We start from the raw sequence: 22,747 nt of genomic DNA on the forward strand, positions 1-22,747 counted from the left end.
TTTAGTATTTATAAAGTGAGAGTGTAAAATTTCTATTCAGTTTATCAGTAAGATTTTCAATTTAGTTTACCGTTGAAAAATCTTTAGTTTTTCAGTTTTAACTTATATCTTTATTGAATTGGATATAACACTTGTTTGGATGAAGAGTAAACCGTCAAATCTCGATATACCGCATTCCAAACAGCGCCAAAGAATACGGGAAAATTATGTGATTCTCGTCAAATCACATAACTTCTGAACTCAAATTTATGTGTAGATTTCAATACTATATGTTGATATTTGAGGAATTTTAGTTTACTGCCACACTCGAATTAGTGCTAATTTGAGAGGCGAAAAAGTGACGCAGCTAAATCGAACTTTGATTAAATGTACATAGAAATACGTACCTCTTAACCGGCTTCCACATTGATTTCAAGAAAGATCCGAACTTCATTTTCAGTTTATTCTGCCGAAAACCCTAAGTCTGAAAATACGAAACCAAATCAGTTGTTTTATTTCGTAAAGTGACATTCAAATGCGATATTGGAAAATAAAACATACAATTTTGGGCCAAGGCACTTTATGAAAATACTCGTGTTCCCTTATATTTACTTCTAGAGGACGTCTGTACGGATCCTGAAATAATCGAAAACAAAAGTAATTAATTCAAATTTACTATTCGAATGATTATATTTTCATCTGTGCGTTATTTCAAATAAGACAAATGTTATTAAACTAATTATCAGCACATCATTAAAAATTTACTTAATGATATGAAACGAGTTTTCAACATTTTATTGAATATAATCAGTGAATTAATTATAAACAGATTTATGAAAGTCCACAGAAAGACCGTATGATTACAATTAACGATATTAATTGAATGAATGCTTTTATATAAGAGAAAACACAAAATTTGCCGTATATAATCATTGTTTTTGGCAACAGAGAAAAGTCGAATGTAGATACATAAGAGAATTACATGCTTCGGTTTGTAAATAAATGTCATTTCGTGCATAAAACGGGGAGAGACAAATCTGAATTTGTTAAGTACAATTAAGTATAATCTTACCTTTTGCAATAAATCATAAATAAAATGTCTGGCATCATCCGTTAATGCATGAGGATACGACACCTTCACATTTAAAGCAGCTGCAAACGCATTTTAATATTAATTATCTTATATTGCTATTATTATTATTCAATTAATAATTTTGATACATTACTTCTTATTCGGTCGTAACGGGGCAATAAATACACATTATCAATGTGGAAAGCTTCTTTCACATAAATCTCTAGAGGAGTTCTTCCAACCAACGCTTGAAATAAAACGATGGCGAACGCCCACCAGTCACAATAGGAATCTGAAAACAATGCATTCATTAATACATCCAACAATATGATACAAATGTAAGAGTATAATGATGTGAAAGTACAAGTCTTTACCGTAAGGCTTCCTCTGGAGAATTTCCGGACACATAAATGCTAAAGTTCCACAATAATCTCTTGGATTTCGTTCGTACTGAAAGAAATAATAAAATAGTTAAAAGATCGACAAAAATCTACAGTTCAAGAATATTACAATGTATAATGCTTACTGTGGATAGACCGAAATCAATTACTTGTGCACCTTTGTACACATCTAACATAACGTTGTTTGAACTAATGTCTCGGTGTATTATTCCTATTCAAAATAAAAACATTACTTTGCTACTCTTTACACATTTCTAAACTAAACAAGCAAATAAATCTACAGCGAATAATTACCATTCCTATGAATATACATAATAGCAGAGGCCACTTGAGCGGCAAACACTTTAGCTTTTCTCTCCGCTATAGGGCCATTCTTTTGTATAAATTCGGCCAAAGTTTCTCCCTCAACAAAATCCGAGACAAAGCAAAAGCTAAAAAATAAAACTTATTACTTCACAGAGCACAAATTATTATAAATAACTCAGGTGAAAAGAGAAAAAAACTTACGCTGTGTCAGTTTGCAGGAATCGAATCAATCTGACAATGTTTGGATGGGCGGACACGCAATTCCAAACGATTGTTTCTCTCCGGATTTCACCAAACTATAAATAAATTAATGATGATTACACACGAAATATAAATTTTAAATATTGTTTAAATATTACTAATGTAAATTCATAAAACACTGATTACTCTTATTCTCAATATACTATTAAAAATTATTATTGTTTTAATATATATATATATTTAGTGATTAGTGTGTATATTCCGGAAATTGTTCTTAATCCCCTTAATATTGATAATTTTTGTTAAAAAATACCTGATTAGAAGAAGAGACTTTCTTCTTTACGACTTTTAAAGCCTTTTTCTTTCTAGAATATTTGGTCTTAGCCAAATAAATAGTCCCAAAACTTCCACGTCCAATTTCTTTAGTAATTTTGTACTTGCCAATATAATATTTGGCTTTATCGAAACGGTCGTGTTCTTGCTTTGAATCTGCGAGTTTCTTTTCCGGTTCGTAAGTCTACAAAATTATAAAAATGATTATTTATTTATAAAATTTGCTAATGGAAGGAAGACAGAAGGAACGAAAACTTACTTCGGAACCAGAAATCTCGCCTGAAATGCAACAACACAACAAAAATTTATGGAATAAATTAGTTAAAAATCCCATAAACTTTCCTTTCTTCTGCTTATTTGCTTGCAACTGCGACTCGTCTAGATTCGAGAAGTCACATTTTGTTGCAGGCGAATCTTTGCCATTCTACGAAACATCAAGGTAAAAATTATCGATGTTTGCAAACGTTATCGTTTTAAAATTAATCAAAAAATCTTCGTTATCTTAATCTACTCAAAGAAAAATTTCGATTTTCTTACAGAGAAATCAATGGTTTACCTGAAATGAGCAATCTTTATTTTCCTGAACACTCGGTTCAGAATCTTCTCTCCTACTACAGAGAAACTATATTAATTCTTACATAATATTATAGAATAATTAAACACAATTTCTGATTAAATTTACCTTTTCTTCTTCATATTATTTCTCGAAATTCGCGAAACAACTTTTTCGGCGCAGCGAAACATTCCACTCAACAATAGCAACTCAACAATTGAACTCGAAAGTATTGTTGAAAAATTCATTCTAATGACGTCATATTAATAAATTTTATATTTTTCTTATATGCTTTAAGAAGATCTTTTTATGAAGTTCATTGTGGGTGCGGCTAGACCCGCAATGGGACAAAGTAATGGAAGACTGCATTCTTCATATGCAGGACAGACCGTTTTCCAGAAATATTGGGGTTTTACTTCGAATTGGAATCGTCACCTTTAATCGTTCGATAAATGTCTCGTCATCTCATTTTACTGTTAAATACTGCCAATATGAAGTGTTTATAATTACAATCGACTTTGTATTTATAAAAATTTGCTCGTAGTTTTAATATAAACTTATATAGTTTATTCTTAATTATTTATTCGATCGTGTTAAAATCTATAAATTGAACACACTTTAATACTGAGAAAGCACATTTATTGAGCTAAACAAAAGTTTTCAACTTATTCCATGGGACATCATCATGTTAAAGTCATTCGAATTAATGGCTTTTTGTATAACGCGTTCAAATTTAAATTATATTAAAACGTAATTAAGAAAAATAAAATACAAAATACGGTAATTTCTCACAATACATGTAAAAAATTATTTATAGTAACTCAGGTATTTATTGAACCTGGTAAATGTATCATCTTACGAGTTCTTTCTGTTTATATATATTCATGCCGACGGGAAAATGGTCGCATGCTTCTGGTTTAAACATTTTTCTGTTAAGCTAGATCTGTAGATCTCACACTTCTGTGTTGTGGATGCAAGCGTTGGCGAGTGCTTATTTGCAATGATTGTGGCCTCTTCCCATTTAACTATGGATCCATCTGTCTGTGCAATTTTCGATAACACTGTTGTATATCGGCTCTTTGCTACATCGTACTTATGCTCTTTCATCCTTACGTTAAGATTTCTATTTGTGACTCGTATATATTCTTTATCTATTTTTAATTGGTCATTCTTGTACGGTATTGGATACACTCCTGGTTGTTCTTTTTCATTAATTTCTTCTTTGTTATTTCTTAGCAACGTATATAAAGTGGGAGCTCTATTGTATACAATATTGGTGTTTTGTAGTTGTCGATTTCTTTCGTAACCGGAGATAGAAGCTTATTATATGTGAATTTTGTAATGTTACTGCTTCCATCTGGTTTTTTCTTCTTGCTATTTCTAGGATCGTTGTATGCGGTAATTAGGCGTTTCACAAGATCCTGTTCCCAATCCCAACACTTTCGCCACTTCTTTAATTCTATTTAGCTCTTCTATCGTGTCCATCATGTTAGAGCAATACAAAAACGCTGTTCTGATTAGAGCCCTAAAGGCAGAGTGTTTGTATGCAATTGGATCATTAGATGTTGATGGTATATATATCGGATCATGAGTAGGCTTGATATACCCATTTGTGCACAGTGATCCGTTCCGAAAGTTGATGTTAATGTCCAAGAAATATAACTCGTTGCTACTAATCTGATTCAGGTTCAGTTTTAAACCATGCTGGTTGGAATTCATTTGGATCAAGAATTGTTCTATCTTTGTGTCGTTCTTCCATATAATAAGCACATCATCAACGTATCTTTTGTATAAGATTATGTCTTCGTTGAAATTGATAATTGTACTGTGCTCCATTTTTCTTACAACCAACTCACAGAGCAGGCCAGACATTGGGCTGCCCATCGGGACTCCCTTTAACTGTTTAAAAGTTTTACCTTCGAAACTGAAAATGATTGAAAGCATACAAGATCTGTCATCATCTCGAGGTCCTTGCGATACTTGGATGCATTCGGGTGCAACTCACATAATAGTTTTAACAGAGTATCAAAACATGAAGCCAGATTTATCGATGGATACATGCTCTCGAAGTCCATAACAAATCCAACTTCGTTATTTATTAACGATAGCTCATGCAGATTATTTATCAAGTTAAACATGTTTTTTTTTGTTACAAATTGGTAGTCTTCAATCAGCTCCGACAAGTACTTATGCATACGTTTTTCCAGCTTATAGGTGGGTCTTTTACATTTCTCTACAACTGGCCTAATTTCGTTGTTGTTTATATGCGTTTTCGCGAACCCAAACAACCTGGGTACACTTGGGCTGGTGATATGAGCTACTTTCAGGAAGGGGAAGATTGATGTTATGGGCGATTTTTCCAGTTTCCTTAATTTTCTATCGATTTTATCTACTATACCACGGTCAATTCTTTCACATTCTGTTTTTCTTATGTAGTCTTCTAGGGCTTCATTATATCTTTGCTTCTTCATTATCACCAAATGTTTACTTTTATCAGCCCTAGTGACTATTAGATTATTGTCCTTCAACCATTTTCTTGCGTGGTTAATGCCAGCGTCCTCGCCATGCTTCTTTGTGTATTTTTCGGTTCTGAACGTTGCTTTTCATCTGAAATACGAGGTCTGTTCAAAAAGTATTTGACCTTTGGTCCTCAAAAATACATTTGTTGATTTTGAGGTACAAAACCCTAATCCCCTTCAAAGTAGTCTCCTTGGTAGTGTATACACTTCTCCCAGCGTTCCTGCCATTGCTGGAAACACTGCTGTAACGTATCTTTTGGAATGGCCATCAGCCGGACCGTCGCATTCCGTACGATGTCTTCTCTCGACTAAAATCGGGTTCCTTTTAGCGGCATTTTCAGCTTGGGAAATAGCCAAAAGTCACACGGAGCCATATGGGGATAGTACGGAGCGTGACGAACCACAGGAGTGTTGTGTTTGGCGACGAAAGCCGGAATCAGATGCGCAGAATGGGCGGATGCGTTATCACGATGAGCTGCCAAGTTTTGTTCGACCACAGATCCGGTCGTTTGCGTCGAACAGTATCGGAAAGACGACGAAGGACCTCCTGGTAGTACTCCTTTGCGATGGTTTGGTCTCGTGGTGCGTACTCACGATACACCACCCTACGAGAGTCGAAAAACTGTCAACATGACCTTGATATTGCTGCGGATTTGCCGCGTTTTTTTGGCCTCGAGGATCGTCCCCCAAAGCCTGTTTAATCTTGCGAATGGTTTACGCTCGAATATCGCCAAGGGTTTTGGCAAAATTTGATGTAATATCGCTGCTCACGTTGTTCAGTCATTTTCCAACTTAGTGGAATTCAACTAAGAGCTCGCTACATGTCCTCACTCATAGGCCGACTGCCAACGACTAACGCTTCCTGCAGGCGGGAAAAAATTCAGGGCTGTGCATGACTGTCTCCTCCACAACTCCACCGAAGGAGGCCTCCCGCGCATCATTAGTTTACGCGGAAAAAATAAAAGTCTGATACTTTTTGAACAGACCTCGTAGTCTTTGTCAATCTCATTAATACCTATGAGCCCTCTTTCAATTTCAGCTATTGTGCCTCGCCAGTTTCTAGTGTTGTCCAAAGCATAATTAGGTCCTTTTTCAAGAATTCGTTTGATGTCTTGCGGCAGTTGGATCTGGTCCCATATTATATAAGGGGTTGGCTTCCTATTATTCGCTTTTTTGGTCGGCTGCTATGAAGATATCCAATGCAGCTTCTTCTTGTATTTCTTTCTTAAATAAAGCCTTATCCGGTCAGTTAACCCAACGACCCTTAAATTGATATTCACCAAAGCACTCGGGTTTTCCTCATACATTTTCTCTTCCAGTTTCACAAGATATTTAATAGATTTGAACTTTAAATGTTTTATATGTCTAATTGATTTATTCAAGCAAACACATCGTATTCTTCCTCGCTAAAATATACATTCATCAGGAATCTTGATTCTAAATATAGACATTGGATAAATTCCTCTTACCCGACACTCCTTAAAGAATTCTAACTTGGAATCCATCCTTACAATTTTTACTGCTATTTTTCTGTAACTCTTATAAAAACAGCCCGGTGATGCCATTATTACTCTCTTATTCACACTCAGATTCTTTAACATTATAAAGTCAACACACCTTAATACTGAGAAAGAACGTTTTAACCCATGAAATAAGTTGAAAACGTTCGTTTAGCTGAAGGCTAAACAAACGTTTTCAACCCATTTCATGGGCCATCATCAGGTTTTTTCTACTTTGCAATCTTTGTATACACCTTATCCTTTGAATTTCTGAAAATTTCTACTAAAGTTTAATCTTAGTTGCATTTTGACTTCCTGTATTCCTGGAAATGGTCGAATAGCACTTTCTATTTCGGCTACTACTTCGATTGATATCGAAAAGATGAATAAATTCATATTGTATCCATACGATTATAAATTTATTTAGACATTGCTCTTTTTCTGTATTTGACGGATAATCGTGGACCAGAATGAATGCTCCCGCATCTACAGGAAGGGTCTACGTTGAAATCGCTCGGCAATTCTGACCTTTTCTGTCATCACGATTGATTGCTAATAAATGGTGAATGTTCAAGCAGTTTTATGACAGGCCGACGTTAAATTATCTAAACGATGATTCAATTGCAATTGTTTAGTTTACGGAATTTCAAAAGAAGTTATGACATGTTTTGTCTCTTACAAGGAATAAAATTTCCTTCGACTAAGTGATGGCGTCGACGTTAAATTACGAATCGTTTTTCCATTTCGACACCAGCGTATTGGAATCAGAGGTGGGTTGTCCCGATTAACTCTACATGAACTTCTAATGCAAGACAGAAGTCATTTTATTTCAATTTAAAACTCTTTTCCTGAAAGGAGTTAAATAGATGAAAGGCCCGAATCTATTGCTAACAGGAAAAGTATGATGCACAGGGGCGAGACAGTACATTACTAATTTGAGATTAAAAGCATATATTTTAAATTGAATAAATTTAAGATGTGGTGACAAACTGCTTGGTGTTTGTGTAAATTTACATCTTTATTTTCAGTTCTTAAATATTATAAACATTTGAGAACTTAGGAACAATTTTAAAAAGTTGTTAAAAAATTGAATTGTGATTTTTGTTCTTTCCTTGTTTATTGTTTCTGTTTTATAAATGTATTTATCACACTTGGAAAAGGCCAATAGTACAGTACACCAGAAAAATTCTCAAAAAATAAAATTACAAAGACTTTATAATTTCATTTATTGACAACTTTTCTGCTATTAAGTTTTAGAGAATTATACTTAACAAAGTACTCGCAGAGACACACTTCAGTTTTATAATCTCTGTTTTATAGCATTTTATTTCGTGCTTTTGTATCGATAGAAATTCGCAAGTTTTTAAAATGACTTTTTACATTTTTTTTTTCGTTATGAATCGCGACATTTTCTTCTGCTTTAACTTTCGGTTTAATTGTTACAAAGATAAGATTATTTTAACTTTAATTATAAATTTGTCCATAAATAAAATGTGCAGATATAATACTGTATTTAAACTGATACACGTAATATCAATATAAATTTAAAAAGTTTTATTAAGTGAAAGATTATATACACGTTTAATTGTTCAACATAATTATAATTGTGGCTTAGACATATGCTAACTGCGATATTTCCCTTTTGTTTTTATTCGGGTGTCCAGTGTTGACACGCACGTTGCTGTCGAAAATCAATTATTTTCCTGTCAGAATTTCATCATTAGTTGAGAGATTTCAAACGACCGAAGGCGGTGCTAAGATGTCACCGTCGACTTTAATTAACTGAAGTGGAAGAACACGTCCCTCGTAAGCGATGACGAAAGACATGTATGATTCCAAAAATTGCCAGCAGGCAAGGGAAGACGCCAAAAAGACACATCCGGTCATTAGGTCAAAGTCAGGTAAAAGTCCACATCCGGAGAAAAATGTCACAATCGGGAATAAAAGTCACATCCGGTAAGAAGACCTCAGAGATTTATTTCTTCCAGAAGAAAAAGATCTTCTTCCACCAAGGCTTCTTTTTCCTCTTTTTCAGGATCGATTTACACTCCCCTTCGACTCCTTCCTCGCGTGCCTCTCTCTGCACCGACCATTCCGGAACTTCTGGATATCTCTGTTCCAGGTAGTCGATGACAGACGAGGTGCTCTCATCGGGAATGGTGACAATCACCCGTTTCTTGTCGGGTTCCTTCGCACCCTCCAGCACTTCTTTCGGACGCACGCGAATCAGTCGAATCGAAGGTGAAGACGATCCTGATGTCGAGGAGCTTTCCTCCGCACTCTCTCCTCCAGAGGTATTCCAATTCTTTAGCGCTTTAAAATTATCCATCCTGCAAACAATAAAAACCGAGTATTAAATATTGTAGAACGAACGTTATATTAAGAGAATATTAAAAAATCATAATGTAAATACGACAGAAAGTTTTAGAAAATGATCGTTTTAAGTATAAAAAAATTCTAAACAAAATGAATATAAAGTTGTAATGGAATATTCGTTTTGAGAAAATTATCGCTGTTAATTGTGATTTAGTACCTAACAATGTTTAAAAATACCTAAATCTAGAAAGATCAAAAACTAAACTTACTTAAAATAATCGTAAAACTGCAGCAAAACTCTCAGAAAACGCTCGAAACAATAGCATTCGAACAAAGCAACAGACAATTGTCGAAATTCTATTGTTGCGTGGCGTCTCAGTTTAATGCTAAAAATATCGATATTTTGACAGAATTTCGATTTCGACGTTTTTGATTCTCTCTGTCTATAGAAACAGACCATTCTGCTTTTTTTCTGTAGTTTTTCACTCAAGCCCACAGAGACGAGGTGTAATCCATTTTGTTANCGATATTCTTACAGAGAAATCAATGGTTTACCTGAAATGAGCAATCTTTATTTTCCTGAACACTCGGTTCAGAATCTTCTCTCCTACTACAGAGAAACTATATTAATTCTTACATAATATTATAGAATAATTAAACACAATTTCTGATTAAATTTACCTTTTCTTCTTCATATTATTTCTCGAAATTCGCGAAACAACTTTTTCGGCGCAGCGAAACATTCCACTCAACAATAGCAACTCAACAATTGAACTCGAAAGTATTGTTGAAAAATTCATTCTAATGACGTCATATTAATAAATTTTATATTTTTCTTATATGCTTTAAGAAGATCTTTTTATGAAGTTCATTGTGGGTGCGGCTAGACCCGCAATGGGACAAAGTAATGGGAGACTGCATTCTTCATATGCGGACAAACCGTTTTCCAGAAATATTGGGTTTATACTTCGAATTGGAATCGTCACCCTTAATCGTTCGATAAATGTCTCGTCATCTCATTTTACTGTTAAATACTGCCAATATGAAGTGTTTATAATTACAATCGACTTTGTATTTATAAAAATCTGCTCGTAGTTTTAATATAAACTTATATAGTTTATTCTTAATTAATTATTCGAGTGTGTTAAAATCTATAAATTGAACACACTTTAATACTGAGAAAGCACATTTATTGAGCTTAACAAACGTTTTCAACTTATTCCATGGGACATCATCATGTTAAAGTCATTCGAATTAATGGCTTTTTGTATAACGCGTTCAAATTTAAATTATATTAAAACGTAATTAAGAAAAATAAAATACAAAATACGGTAATTTCTCACAATACAACATGTAAAAAATTATTTATAGTAACTCAGGTATTTATTGAACCTGGTAAATGTATCATCTTACGAGTTCTTTCTGTTTATATATATTCATGCCGACGGGAAAATGGTCGCATGCTTCTGGTTTAAACATTTTTCTGTTAAGCTAGATCTGTAGATCTCACACTTCTGTGTTGTGGATGCAAGCGTTGGCGAGTGCTTATTTGCAATGATTGTGGCCTCTTCCCATTTAACTATGGATCCATCTGTCTGTGCAATTTTCGATAACACTGTTGTATATCGGCTCTTTGCTACATCGTACTTATGCTCTTTCATCCTTACGTTAAGATTTCTATTTGTGACTCGTATATATTCTTTATCTATTTTTAATTGGTCATTCTTGTACGGTATTGGATACACTCCTGGTTGTTCTTTTTCATTAATTTCTTCTTTGTTATTTCTTAGCAACGTATATAAAGTGGGAGCTCTATTGTATACAATATTGGTGTTTTGTAGTTGTCGATTTCTTTCGTAACCGGAGATAGAAGCTTATTATATGTGAATTTTGTAATGTTACTGCTTCCATCTGGTTTTTTCTTCTTGCTATTTCTAGGATCGTTGTATGCGGTAATTAGGCGTTTCACAAGATCCTGTTCCCAATCCCAACACTTTCGCCACTTCTTTAATTCTATTTAGCTCTTCTATCGTGTCCATCATGTTAGAGCAATACAAAAACGCTGTTCTGATTAGAGCCCTAAAGGCAGAGTGTTTGTATGCAATTGGATCATTAGATGTTGATGGTATATATATCGGATCATGAGTAGGCTTGATATACCCATTTGTGCACAGTGATCCGTTCCGAAAGTTGATGTTAATGTCCAAGAAATATAACTCGTTGCTACTAATCTGATTCAGGTTCAGTTTTAAACCATGCTGGTTGGAATTCATTTGGATCAAGAATTGTTCTATCTTTGTGTCGTTCTTCCATATAATAAGCACATCATCAACGTATCTTTTGTATAAGATTATGTCTTCGTTGAAATTGATAATTGTACTGTGCTCCATTTTTCTTACAACCAACTCACAGAGCAGGCCAGACATTGGGCTGCCCATCGGGACTCCCTTTAACTGTTTAAAAGTTTTACCTTCGAAACTGAAAATGATTGAAAGCATACAAGATCTGTCATCATCTCGAGGTCCTTGCGATACTTGGATGCATTCGGGTGCAACTCACATAATAGTTTTAACAGAGTATCAAAACATGAAGCCAGATTTATCGATGGATACATGCTCTCGAAGTCCATAACAAATCCAACTTCGTTATTTATTAACGATAGCTCATGCAGATTATTTATCAAGTTAAACATGTTTTTTTTTGTTACAAATTGGTAGTCTTCAATCAGCTCCGACAAGTACTTATGCATACGTTTTTCCAGCTTATAGGTGGGTCTTTTACATTTCTCTACAACTGGCCTAATTTCGTTGTTGTTTATATGCGTTTTCGCGAACCCAAACAACCTGGGTACACTTGGGCTGGTGATATGAGCTACTTTCAGGAAGGGGAAGATTGATGTTATGGGCGATTTTTCCAGTTTCCTTAATTTTCTATCGATTTTATCTACTATACCACGGTCAATTCTTTCACATTCTGTTTTTCTTATGTAGTCTTCTAGGGCTTCATTATATCTTTGCTTCTTCATTATCACCAAATGTTTACTTTTATCAGCCCTAGTGACTATTAGATTATTGTCCTTCAACCATTTTCTTGCGTGGTTAATGCCAGCGTCCTCGCCATGCTTCTTTGTGTATTTTTCGGTTCTGAACGTTGCTTTTCATCTGAAATACGAGGTCTGTTCAAAAAGTATTTGACCTTTGGTCCTCAAAAATACATTTGTTGATTTTGAGGTACAAAACCCTAATCCCCTTCAAAGTAGTCTCCTTGGTAGTGTATACACTTCTCCCAGCGTTCCTGCCATTGCTGGAAACACTGCTGTAACGTATCTTTTGGAATGGCCATCAGCCGGACCGTCGCATTCCGTACGATGTCTTCTCTCGACTAAAATCGGGTTCCTTTTAGCGGCATTTTCAGCTTGGGAAATAGCCAAAAGTCACACGGAGCCATATGGGGATAGTACGGAGCGTGACGAACCACAGGAGTGTTGTGTTTGGCGACGAAAGCCGGAATCAGATGCGCAGAATGGGCGGATGCGTTATCACGATGAGCTGCCAAGTTTTGTTCGACCACAGATCCGGTCGTTTGCGTCGAACAGCATCGGAAAGACGACGAAGGACCTCCTGGTAGTACTCCTTTGCGATGGTTTGGTCTCGTGGTGCGTACTCACGATACACCACCCTACGAGAGTCGAAAAACTGTCAACATGACCTTGATATTGCTGCGGATTTGCCGCGTTTTTTTGGCCTCGAGGATCGTCCCCCAAAGCCTGTTTAATCTTGCGAATGGTTTACGCTCGAATATCGCCAAGGGTTTTGGCAAAATTTGATGTAATATCGCTGCTCACGTTGTTCAGTCATTTTCCAACTTAGTGGAATTCAACTAAGAGCTCGCTACATGTCCTCACTCATAGGCCGACTGCCAACGACTAACGCTTCCTGCAGGCGGGAAAAAATTCAGGGCTGTGCATGACTGTCTCCTCCACAACTCCACCGAAGGAGGCCTCCCGCGCATCATTAGTTTACGCGGAAAAAATAAAAGTCTGATACTTTTTGAACAGACCTCGTAGTCTTTGTCAATCTCATTAATACCTATGAGCCCTCTTTCAATTTCAGCTATTGTGCCTCGCCAGTTTCTAGTGTTGTCCAAAGCATAATTAGGTCCTTTTTCAAGAATTCGTTTGATGTCTTGCGGCAGTTGGATCTGGTCCCATATTATATAAGGGGTTGGCTTCCTATTATTCGCTTTTTTGGTCGGCTGCTATGAAGATATCCAATGCAGCTTCTTCTTGTATTTCTTTCTTAAATAAAGCCTTATCCGGTCAGTTAACCCAACGACCCTTAAATTGATATTCACCAAAGCACTCGGGTTTTCCTCATACATTTTCTCTTCCAGTTTCACAAGATATTTAATAGATTTGAACTTTAAATGTTTTATATGTCTAATTGATTTATTCAAGCAAACACATCGTATTCTTCCTCGCTAAAATATACATTCATCAGGAATCTTGATTCTAAATATAGACATTGGATAAATTCCTCTTACCCGACACTCCTTAAAGAATTCTAACTTGGAATCCATCCTTACAATTTTTACTGCTATTTTTCTGTAACTCTTATAAAAACAGCCCGGTGATGCCATTATTACTCTCTTATTCACACTCAGATTCTTTAACATTATAAAGTCAACACACCTTAATACTGAGAAAGAACGTTTTAACCCATGAAATAAGTTGAAAACGTTCGTTTAGCTGAAGGCTAAACAAACGTTTTCAACCCATTTCATGGGCCATCATCAGGTTTTTTCTACTTTGCAATCTTTGTATAGACCTTATCCTTTGAATTTCTGAAAATTTCTACTAAAGTTTAATCTTAGTTGCATTTTGACTTCCTGTATTCCTGGAAATGGTCGAATAGCACTTTCTATTTCGGCTACTACTTCGATTGATATCGAAAAGATGAATAAATTCATATTGTATCCATACGATTATAAATTTATTTAGACATTGCTCTTTTTCTGTATTTGACGGATAATCGTGGACCAGAATGAATGCTCCCGCATCTACAGGAAGGGTCTACGTTGAAATCGCTCGGCAATTCTGACCTTTTCTGTCATCACGATTGATTGCTAATAAATGGTGAATGTTCAAGCAGTTTTATGACAGGCCGACGTTAAATTATCTAAACGATGATTCAATTGCAATTGTTTAGTTTACGGAATTTCAAAAGAAGTTATGACATGTTTTGTCTCTTACAAGGAATAAAATTTCCTTCGACTAAGTGATGGCGTCGACGTTAAATTACGAATCGTTTTTCCATTTCGACACCAGCGTATTGGAATCAGAGGTGGGTTGTCCCGATTAACTCTACATGAACTTCTAATGCAAGACAGAAGTCATTTTATTTCAATTTAAAACTCTTTTCCTGAAAGGAGTTAAATAGATGAAAGGCCCGAATCTATTGCTAACAGGAAAAGTATGATGCACAGGGGCGAGACAGTACATTACTAATTTGAGATTAAAAGCATATATTTTAAATTGAATAAATTTAAGATGTGGTGACAAACTGCTTGGTGTTTGTGTAAATTTACATCTTTATTTTCAGTTCTTAAATATTATAAACATTTGAGAACTTAGGAACAATTTTAAAAAGTTGTTAAAAAATTGAATTGTGATTTTTGTTCTTTCCTTGTTTATTGTTTCTGTTTTATAAATGTATTTATCACACTTGGAAAAGGCCAATAGTACAGTACACCAGAAAAATTCTCAAAAAATAAAATTACAAAGACTTTATAATTTCATTTATTGACAACTTTTCTGCTATTAAGTTAGAGAATTATTCTTAACAAAGTCCTCGCGGAGACACACTTCAGTTTAATAATCTCTGTTTTATAGCATTTTATTTCGTGCTTTTGTATCGATAGAAATTCGCAAGTTTTTAAAATGACTTTTTATATTTTTCTTTCGTTATGAATGGCGTATATTTTATTCTGCTTTGAATTTCGGTTTAATTGCGAGAAAGATTATTTCAACTTTAATTATAAATTTGTCCAGAAATAAAATGTGCAGATATAATATTTAAACTGATACACGTAATCAATCGATATAAATTCAAATGTTTTATTAAGTATAAGTTTATATATACGTTCAATTGTTCAACATAATTATAATTGTAGCTTAGACATATGCTAACTGCAATAGTTCCCTTTTGTTTTCATTCGGGTGTCCAGTGTTGACACACACGTTGTAGGCGAAATCCATTATTTTCTGGTTAGAATTTCATTCTCGGTTGAAAGATTTCAAACGATCGAAGACGGTGCTAAGTTGTCACCGTCGACTTTAATTAACTGAAGTGGAAGAACACGTCCCTCGTAAGCGATGACGAAGAACATGTATAATTCCAAAAATTCCCAGCAGCAATGGGAAGACGCCAAACCGCCAATAAAAGTCACATCCGGTCATTAGGTCAAAGCCAGGTAAAAGTCCACATCCGGGTAAAAATGTCACAATCGGGAACAAAAGTCACATCCGGGTAGAAAAAGTCACGATCGGTGGAAAAGTCACATCCGGTAAGAAGACCTCGAAGATTTATTTCTTCCAGAAGAAGAAAATCTTCTTCCACCAAGGCTTCTTTTTCCTCTTTTTCAGGATCGATTTACACTCCCCTTCGACTCGTTCCTCGCGTGCCTCTCTCTGCACCGACCATTCCGGAACTTCTGGATATCTCTGTTCCAGGTAGTCGATGACAGACGAGGTGCTCTCATCGGGAATGGTGACAATCACCCGTTTCTTGTCGGGTTCCTTCGCACCCTCCAGCACTTCTTTCGGACGCACACGAATCACTCGAATCGAAGAGGAAGACGTTCCTGATGTCGAGGAGCTTTCCTCTGCACTCTGTCCTTCAGAGGTGTTCCAATTCTTTAGCGCTTTAAAATTATCCATTCTGCAAACAATAAAAACCGAGTATTAAATATTGTAGAACGAACGTTAAATTAAGAGAATATTAAAAAATCATAATGTAAATACGACAGAAAGTTTTAGAAAATGATCGTTTTAAGTATAAAAAAATTCTAAACAAAATGAATATAAAGTTGTAATGGAATATTCGTTTTGAGAAAATTATCGCTGTTAATTGTGATTTAGTACCTAACAATGTTTAAAAATACCTAAATCTAGAAAGATCAAAAACTAAACTTACTTAAAATAATCGTAAAACTGCAGCAAAACTCTCAGAAAACGCTCGAAACAATAGCATTCGAACAAAGCAACAGACAATTGTCGAAATTCTATTGTTGCGTGGCGTCTCAGTTTAATGCTAAAAATATCGATATTTTGACAGAATTTCGATTTCGACGTTTTTGATTCTCTCTGTCTATAGAAACAGACCATTCTGCTTTTTTTCTGTAGTTTTTCACTCAAGCCCACAGAGACGAGGTGTAATCCATTTTGTTAGAGTTAGGATGATCGAAGACACTCATAAACTAAGTCGATTCCACTTAAATTGAGCAATGGTAGAATCTTTTAGAACTATTGTTTCTATATTGTTGTTGGGCAGCAATTTGAACCCATTGTAGATATATAAATGCCCACTGTCGTCCATTTTCTTCAATCTCGAGAACGCAGTTAGGGAGATGAAAGTCGGGATCACATATGAAAAGATTAGGAGTATATATGAAGTTTCGATGCAAGGCGGAAGTCACATTATTTCCATTCAAAACATTTCCCCTGAAAGAAGTTAATTAGATGACAGGCACGACTCTATTACTGACAGGAAAAGAATGATGTACAGGGGCGAGACACTACAATAGTAATTTGAGGTGGACTGCATATATTTTAAATGAAATAAATTAAAAATATGATTAAAAATTACCGCCCGGCATTTAAATCACCCGACACTTTTAAATCACCCGCACAGAAAAGAAGAACGACATTATTTATTTATAAGCAATTTATTTTTGAAATTCTTAAAGTTGCAGTTAAAAAATTAACGAGCAATTATTTATTGTGACATGGTCACAATGCCGGGCGGTAATTTTTAATCATATTTTTTATTTATTTCATTTAAAATATATGCCGTCCACCTCAAATTACTACTGTAGTGTCTCGCCTCCGTAAATCATATTTTTCATGTCAGCAATACAGTCGTGCCTGTCATCTTTTATCTTTACGTTATTAAAAGTTGTTGTGGTAATGCTTTTTCTCCAATGCACGCATGCCGTGTAAATTTAATTTGTTTTCTAAATTACTTTTTGCTTTTATATATTATTCTATAAACAGGCGTATGCTCGAATAATTAAATATAATAAATAATATAGGTAATCAGCCACATTCGTTCAGTTTCATATGGATTAAGTACCTTTCTACCTCCATTCTTTGTCATTTTTAAAAATATTTCTCATTGGAAATAAAGAATAACTTGTACGGGAAGATACGTTTGAAAATTGACAGAAATTTGAATCGAATAATTTTTTTTTTAATTATTTTATTCTTAATTTTTTACTGCAAAGAATTACAGAAATTGGATATGGATAACAATGAACAATTTGGAGAAATATCCTAGAGGAATTGGAAGCTGTTATTGAAGCATACGTCCCTATTTGGAATGAAGCTGGAAAAGAAAATGGTTTACAATTAGCAACTGCATTTCTCTACTAATTGCGAGTTTTTGTGTTAAACTTAAAGCGATAACTGTATTTCTGCACAGAAATTTGATTAATATGAGTGTTTCCCTAATGTGTTTTATAATATTGTTTTATTTGATAAATTTGATAACACTCTTTTATTATCATATAAATAAAAGACAATTTTTCCAACTTGTCAAAAACGTATTTAAAACATCTTATCTCAGTGGCGATAAACGAAAAAGTTTTCTTGTTAATTTGTTACTTATGTGGTTCTGCTTGCTTGTGGTTCAACATCTATATAATTCCAGTATACACGTATGGCGAAGAGAATGAATTATCTCGGGAATTACTTATAACTGATATTATTGGAATAAATATACCAGATGATATTTCAATAATAATTTCATATTTTCTGATAAAGAAAATACAGCATTTAATTTTAACAGCATTTAAGAGTGTGAAGATTTGGACGGTTTTGGGAGTTTTAAAAAGCTTAAAAAATTATAAAATTTTTTTTTCATCATTATTTCCCTTTTTCCTCTAGTTTCTTCTTCCACGGTGGGTGAACTTAGACCTTTTGACCCATCTATATACGGTGTCAGTTCGTCAGGTGACCTTCTAAACTTTCAAAGACGTTTAGGATGTCCGAGGAAGTTCTCCCCTCACAACAGGGGATTACTCAGTTCCACCTTCTTTACAATGTACAAATAAGTAGCCAATTAACAAGAACCTCCACCTTTTTCTTGCAGGAGAGGAGCAAAAAGGTCACCTACAACGGTAACAGTACGATGAGAAACCATATCAGATTACCGACGGTGGGGCAGTCATCACCCAGGTGATAATTATTTCATTGTCGATGATTTGGTCGATGGTCGGAACATCGGCGATGGTCCTGCCGACGTTCTGACCTTAGCCGCCTGTGGTAATTAATTCAGTGAGTTTGACAGCTGTTGTCAAATTTATGATGAGAAAGTGTCACAATAACGGGTATAAAACGTAATAAATCTAAAGAACATTTTGATTCCTGACAAGTAAAGTAAACAACTCTTGACGATTCGAACCACCTGCTCTCGACATAGAAACTTAGCAGTCCTTGTTCGCCACTGCTAATGAGGTAACGACTTAGAAAAAAATTATTTCCTTCTCTCTCGGTTTTAGATTAGATTTTAGAAAGTTAACTTAAAAGAGAGTGAACCTACAGAAATCCTGAAATTTACGATGGAACAACGACAGTCTATACTTGTCGCGATGCGTTATTATTATTATTATTATATATACTTTTTTCTTTTTAATTGAATTTGAATGTATTTGATCTGTATTGTTTGTTGTTAATTAAATATGTGTATCTTATCCTTAATTGTGTCATCCTTGAGTACATCTGACACCTTGTCACGACCTCACTATCCCTCCCGCTCAATTACCCAAGCCATCCCCCGACAAAGAAGCCGATAAGTGGGGAGACACTCGGCGCTCTACCCCCTTGGTTCTCTCACATTATACAACTTCTACACTTGGATGCATCGTATTGGTCAATTTTAGAAAATGTTAAATTTGAATTTTTTGTATAAACTCTTCTGTGTGTGACATGTTCAAACACCAAAGTATTAGACATTCCATCTATTTGAAATTTATAACCTGAAGCAAGTCTTAGAAGATGAAAATGTTTGTTTTTTCTGAACTTGCACCATTCTGCTGAGCGAATACCAAGGTAGAGAGTTTCCACAAATGAATAAGTTCTTCTTTAAAATTTCATTTCTTTTTTATCTTTTTACCTCAACCAAGGAGAAGGAAGTATTCGCTAAAATGTTGATTGTTGTAAAAGTTGCATGCATCAATGCATATATCAGCATACCAACTCTTTGAAATATCTATAAACTTTGCAGCTTACCAGTTTAAAGACTGATACTAGCTCTTCATTCGTTAATTCAAATATTATTATTATATTANTATAATTTTTTAAATACTCATTAAGGCTATAAAAAAATCTTTTACAACATAAACTTGCTTTTACTGTTTATAGAGAAAGATAATTTGAGCTTTGTCTCGTACAATTTAAAACAATTTTTTTCCAATTAATGATTACCTTATTATATATACTTTTTTCTTTTTAATTGAATTTGAATGTATTTGATCTGTATTGTTTGTTGTTAATTAAATATGTGTATCTTATCCTTAATCCCACTCAATTACCAAAGCTATCCCATGACAAAGAAGCCGATAAGTGGGGAGACGCTAGGCGCTCTATACCCTCGGTTCTTACATTAAAATGTTACGGGCGGATTGATCGAGCGGTTAAGGTAAGAGGAGCTCAGTTAAACTTGAAATTAACACGAATTAAAATCGTAATAAAAACCCCAAAATTTATGGAAAATGGTGTGTTTTGCATGTCAACGGTCCTGTCTCCCATTACTTTGCCACCCCATTGCGGGTCTAGCCCGACCCATGATGAACTTGTTAAAAAGGCCTTCTCATAGCCTATGAGGAGGAAAGAATTTTTAAAAAATTATTAATACGACACACTGGCGTCATCACAATAAATTTTTTTAACAAAACTTTCGAATTGAATTGTCTAGGCCCACCAGTGCCCGAGCGGTCTTGGTACTTTGAACACTGGGAGTTCGGTCGTGGGTTCGCACCTCGTTTTTTCCATGTCCGTAAATAGAGGCCAGTTTCCCTTAAAAGACCTACCGGAAGGCATCCCCTTAGACAGATCGCCCAAGTGTTGTATTGCCATAACATAACAAACAATTGAATTGTCTAGTTGCTATTGTTGAGAGGAATTATTTTTGCTGCGCCGAAAAGATTGTTCTGCGAATTTCAAAAAATAAAATGACGAAGAAAGGGTAAATTTCATTAATAAATGTTTATTTATAGCAATTTTTTAATAATCAATGAATATTAATTGAATTTCTTTGTAGAAGAAGGGAAGACGCTGAAACGAATGTTCAGGAAAATGAAGGTTACTCATTTTAGGTAAACCGTTGATTTCTCTGTAAGAAAATGGAAATTATTCGTTGCTTGAATTAATTTAACGAAGATCTTCTTGATTAGGCTTAAAATATTCTCTCCAATAACGTTGCAAACATCGATAATTTTTATCTTGATGTTTTCTAGAATGACACAGATTTGCCTGCAACGACATAGGTTGCCAGATAGGTTTCATAGAAAAGTAATGACGAATTCCTTGAAATGAATTAATTATTTTTCAAGTGACCAAAAGATAGTCGCTGAAATGTAGTAATCTACAGCCCTACAAATATCTCAATTTGCAATTTGTATCCTAATCTTGCAATTCCGAAACTTAGCGTTATGTTATGAGATAAAGGAAAAAAAGGGTAGCTCATGGGTAAGGTGACACCCGAAAATGTGTTACCGTAAAAGCAAAGCTATATTGACCAGATTAGAATTGTTCTGGGTCTATTGTTCTCTTACAGCGTGGAGGCACTTCGTTGTAAACGAACGAGTTAGCATAAGCATATGACATAATTTTCACTTTGGATTTCGAAGTAGCCAAGATTTCCTGTAATGTCATTATTAAAAATTACCCGAGCGATTCGGCGAATCCGGACATTTTTAAGTATTTCTTTGTAGAAACTCGATATATAAACAATTTTTTCTGGTAATTTCAAACTTTTACCACTCGTACTGGTACAGTACATGTCTGGATTTGCGGTAACTTCTGATTTAGGACTTCGAACTTAGTAACACGAAAATAGATGTTTGAAATTTCTGTGCTTTCATTACGTTCCAAACTGTTCTTATATTATACTTTTAATTTTAAATTGAGCGTTCTGCTTTCCTTGTTTTGTTTCTGTTTTGTGATGACTGCAGCAGAAGGAAAACACGTTGAAAAAATAAAGAATATTGCTGGTAATGCCTTATTTTTGTTTTTTGTGAAAAATTTCGGACACAGTTTATGAATATTACTATTTGAAAAACATACACGGCCGTCTAATTTTTTCTGTGTTAGTTATTCTCAAAGATATTTTATGTCATTAATCTGTTATATTAATATAAATAATAAATATACAATAAAATGTTAGACTTAATTTTAATAATTAAAATATTGTTTAAATTTAACAAGACCTAAGTAAAATAACATTAAATTCACAAATAAAGCATTCCTTTGCAGAAATCAAAAATCTAATTCTACTGTATTTAAGTCGCTAAGAACGCCGAAGAGTAATCCAAATTTCTGTGACTCCTTGTTTGGGCCCATCAATTCCTCATTTACAATTTTTAAAAGTTTATAAACCAATTGTTTCCAAAATTGGTTTTTAGATCACGTTTTAAACTCCGTAACGTATCAATCCTAAGAATATTGAATACAATATAACATTTAGTAAAATATATGAAAAAGAATACTATAATACGCTTCTTGTCTAGTCTTCTATGTGACTTGTGAGCGCTAAGATTGGTCTTACTTTACGGCTAGACTTATTACACCACTACAGGATATCAAATTAGACTTAGAAAAACACTATTTTATGTTCTGTGGTAATGTAATAAGTCTAGCGGAAAAGTAAGGCCAATCTTAGTGCTCACAAGTCATATGAAAAAGATTTAATGGAAAAAGTCAATACCAATTTTAATGAACTTTTTTACTTTTGTTCATAAATATTTTCCATTAATCACATAACGAAGTTGTAAATAGAAATCATTTATTACAAGTAGAATAAAATTTGAATTAAAAAAAATTTGAAACTAAAGTTATCAATAACAAATTACCAAATATTTTACTTATCGTAATAGTTTAATCCCTCCATTTCACACTGATGATGTTTCGTAATTTTAATTAATTAAAGTTTGCGTGTTTGTAGTGTTAAGCAAAAACAACAAAGACCTGTAAGTTTTGTTTGTGTGAAATATCGTAAGTTTTTGTAGACGAAATATTTAAATCACCCGCACAGACAAAAAAACGACATTATTTATTTATAAGCAATTTATTT

At 34.4% G+C, this 22,747-nt stretch overlaps 2 protein-coding genes across 2 annotated transcripts; both read right to left on the reverse strand.

Moving 5' to 3' along the window:
- Positions 1-972: 972 nt before the first annotated feature.
- Positions 973-3,025, reverse strand: LOC111626247 (aurora kinase-like). Its single transcript, XM_023369558.1, has 9 exons — positions 2,975-3,025; positions 2,849-2,903; positions 2,552-2,716; positions 2,273-2,476; positions 1,960-2,054; positions 1,747-1,883; positions 1,578-1,663; positions 1,426-1,501; positions 973-1,343 (listed from the first exon to the last, which is right to left on the reverse strand). The coding sequence occupies exons 1-9, from the start codon at positions 2,986-2,988 to the stop codon at positions 1,177-1,179; spliced, it is 999 nt and encodes a 332-aa protein (XP_023225326.1). The 5' UTR covers positions 2,989-3,025; the 3' UTR covers positions 973-1,176.
- Positions 3,026-8,838: 5,813 nt separating this feature from the next.
- On the reverse strand, positions 8,839-9,572 carry LOC111626271. The gene is made up of 2 exons (XM_023369589.1): positions 9,449-9,572; positions 8,839-9,193 (listed from the first exon to the last, which is right to left on the reverse strand). Exon 2 carries the CDS (start codon positions 9,190-9,192, stop codon positions 8,839-8,841), a length of 354 nt encoding a protein of 117 aa, XP_023225357.1. The 5' UTR covers position 9,193; positions 9,449-9,572.
- Between the last annotated feature and the right edge of the window lie 13,175 nt (positions 9,573-22,747).

Source organism: Centruroides sculpturatus, unplaced genomic scaffold (assembly GCF_000671375.1).
Source record: "Centruroides sculpturatus isolate CEXI.00-Female unplaced genomic scaffold, Cexi_2.0 scaffold369, whole genome shotgun sequence".
Lineage (NCBI taxonomy): Eukaryota > Metazoa > Arthropoda > Arachnida > Scorpiones > Buthidae > Centruroides > Centruroides sculpturatus.

Coding starts and splice junctions, on each gene's coding strand:
- LOC111626247 (XM_023369558.1), bottom strand. Junction 2,477..2,551: donor GCGAGATTTCTGGTTCCGAA/GTAAGTTTTCGT, acceptor ATAATTTTGTAG/ACTTACGAACCGGAAAAGAA. Junction 1,664..1,746: donor TATGTATATTCATAGGAATG/GTAATTATTCGC, acceptor TATTTTGAATAG/GAATAATACACCGAGACATT.
- LOC111626271 (XM_023369589.1), bottom strand. CDS start 9,192: ATGGATAATTTTAAAGCGCTAAAGAATTGGAATACCTCTGGAGGAGAG.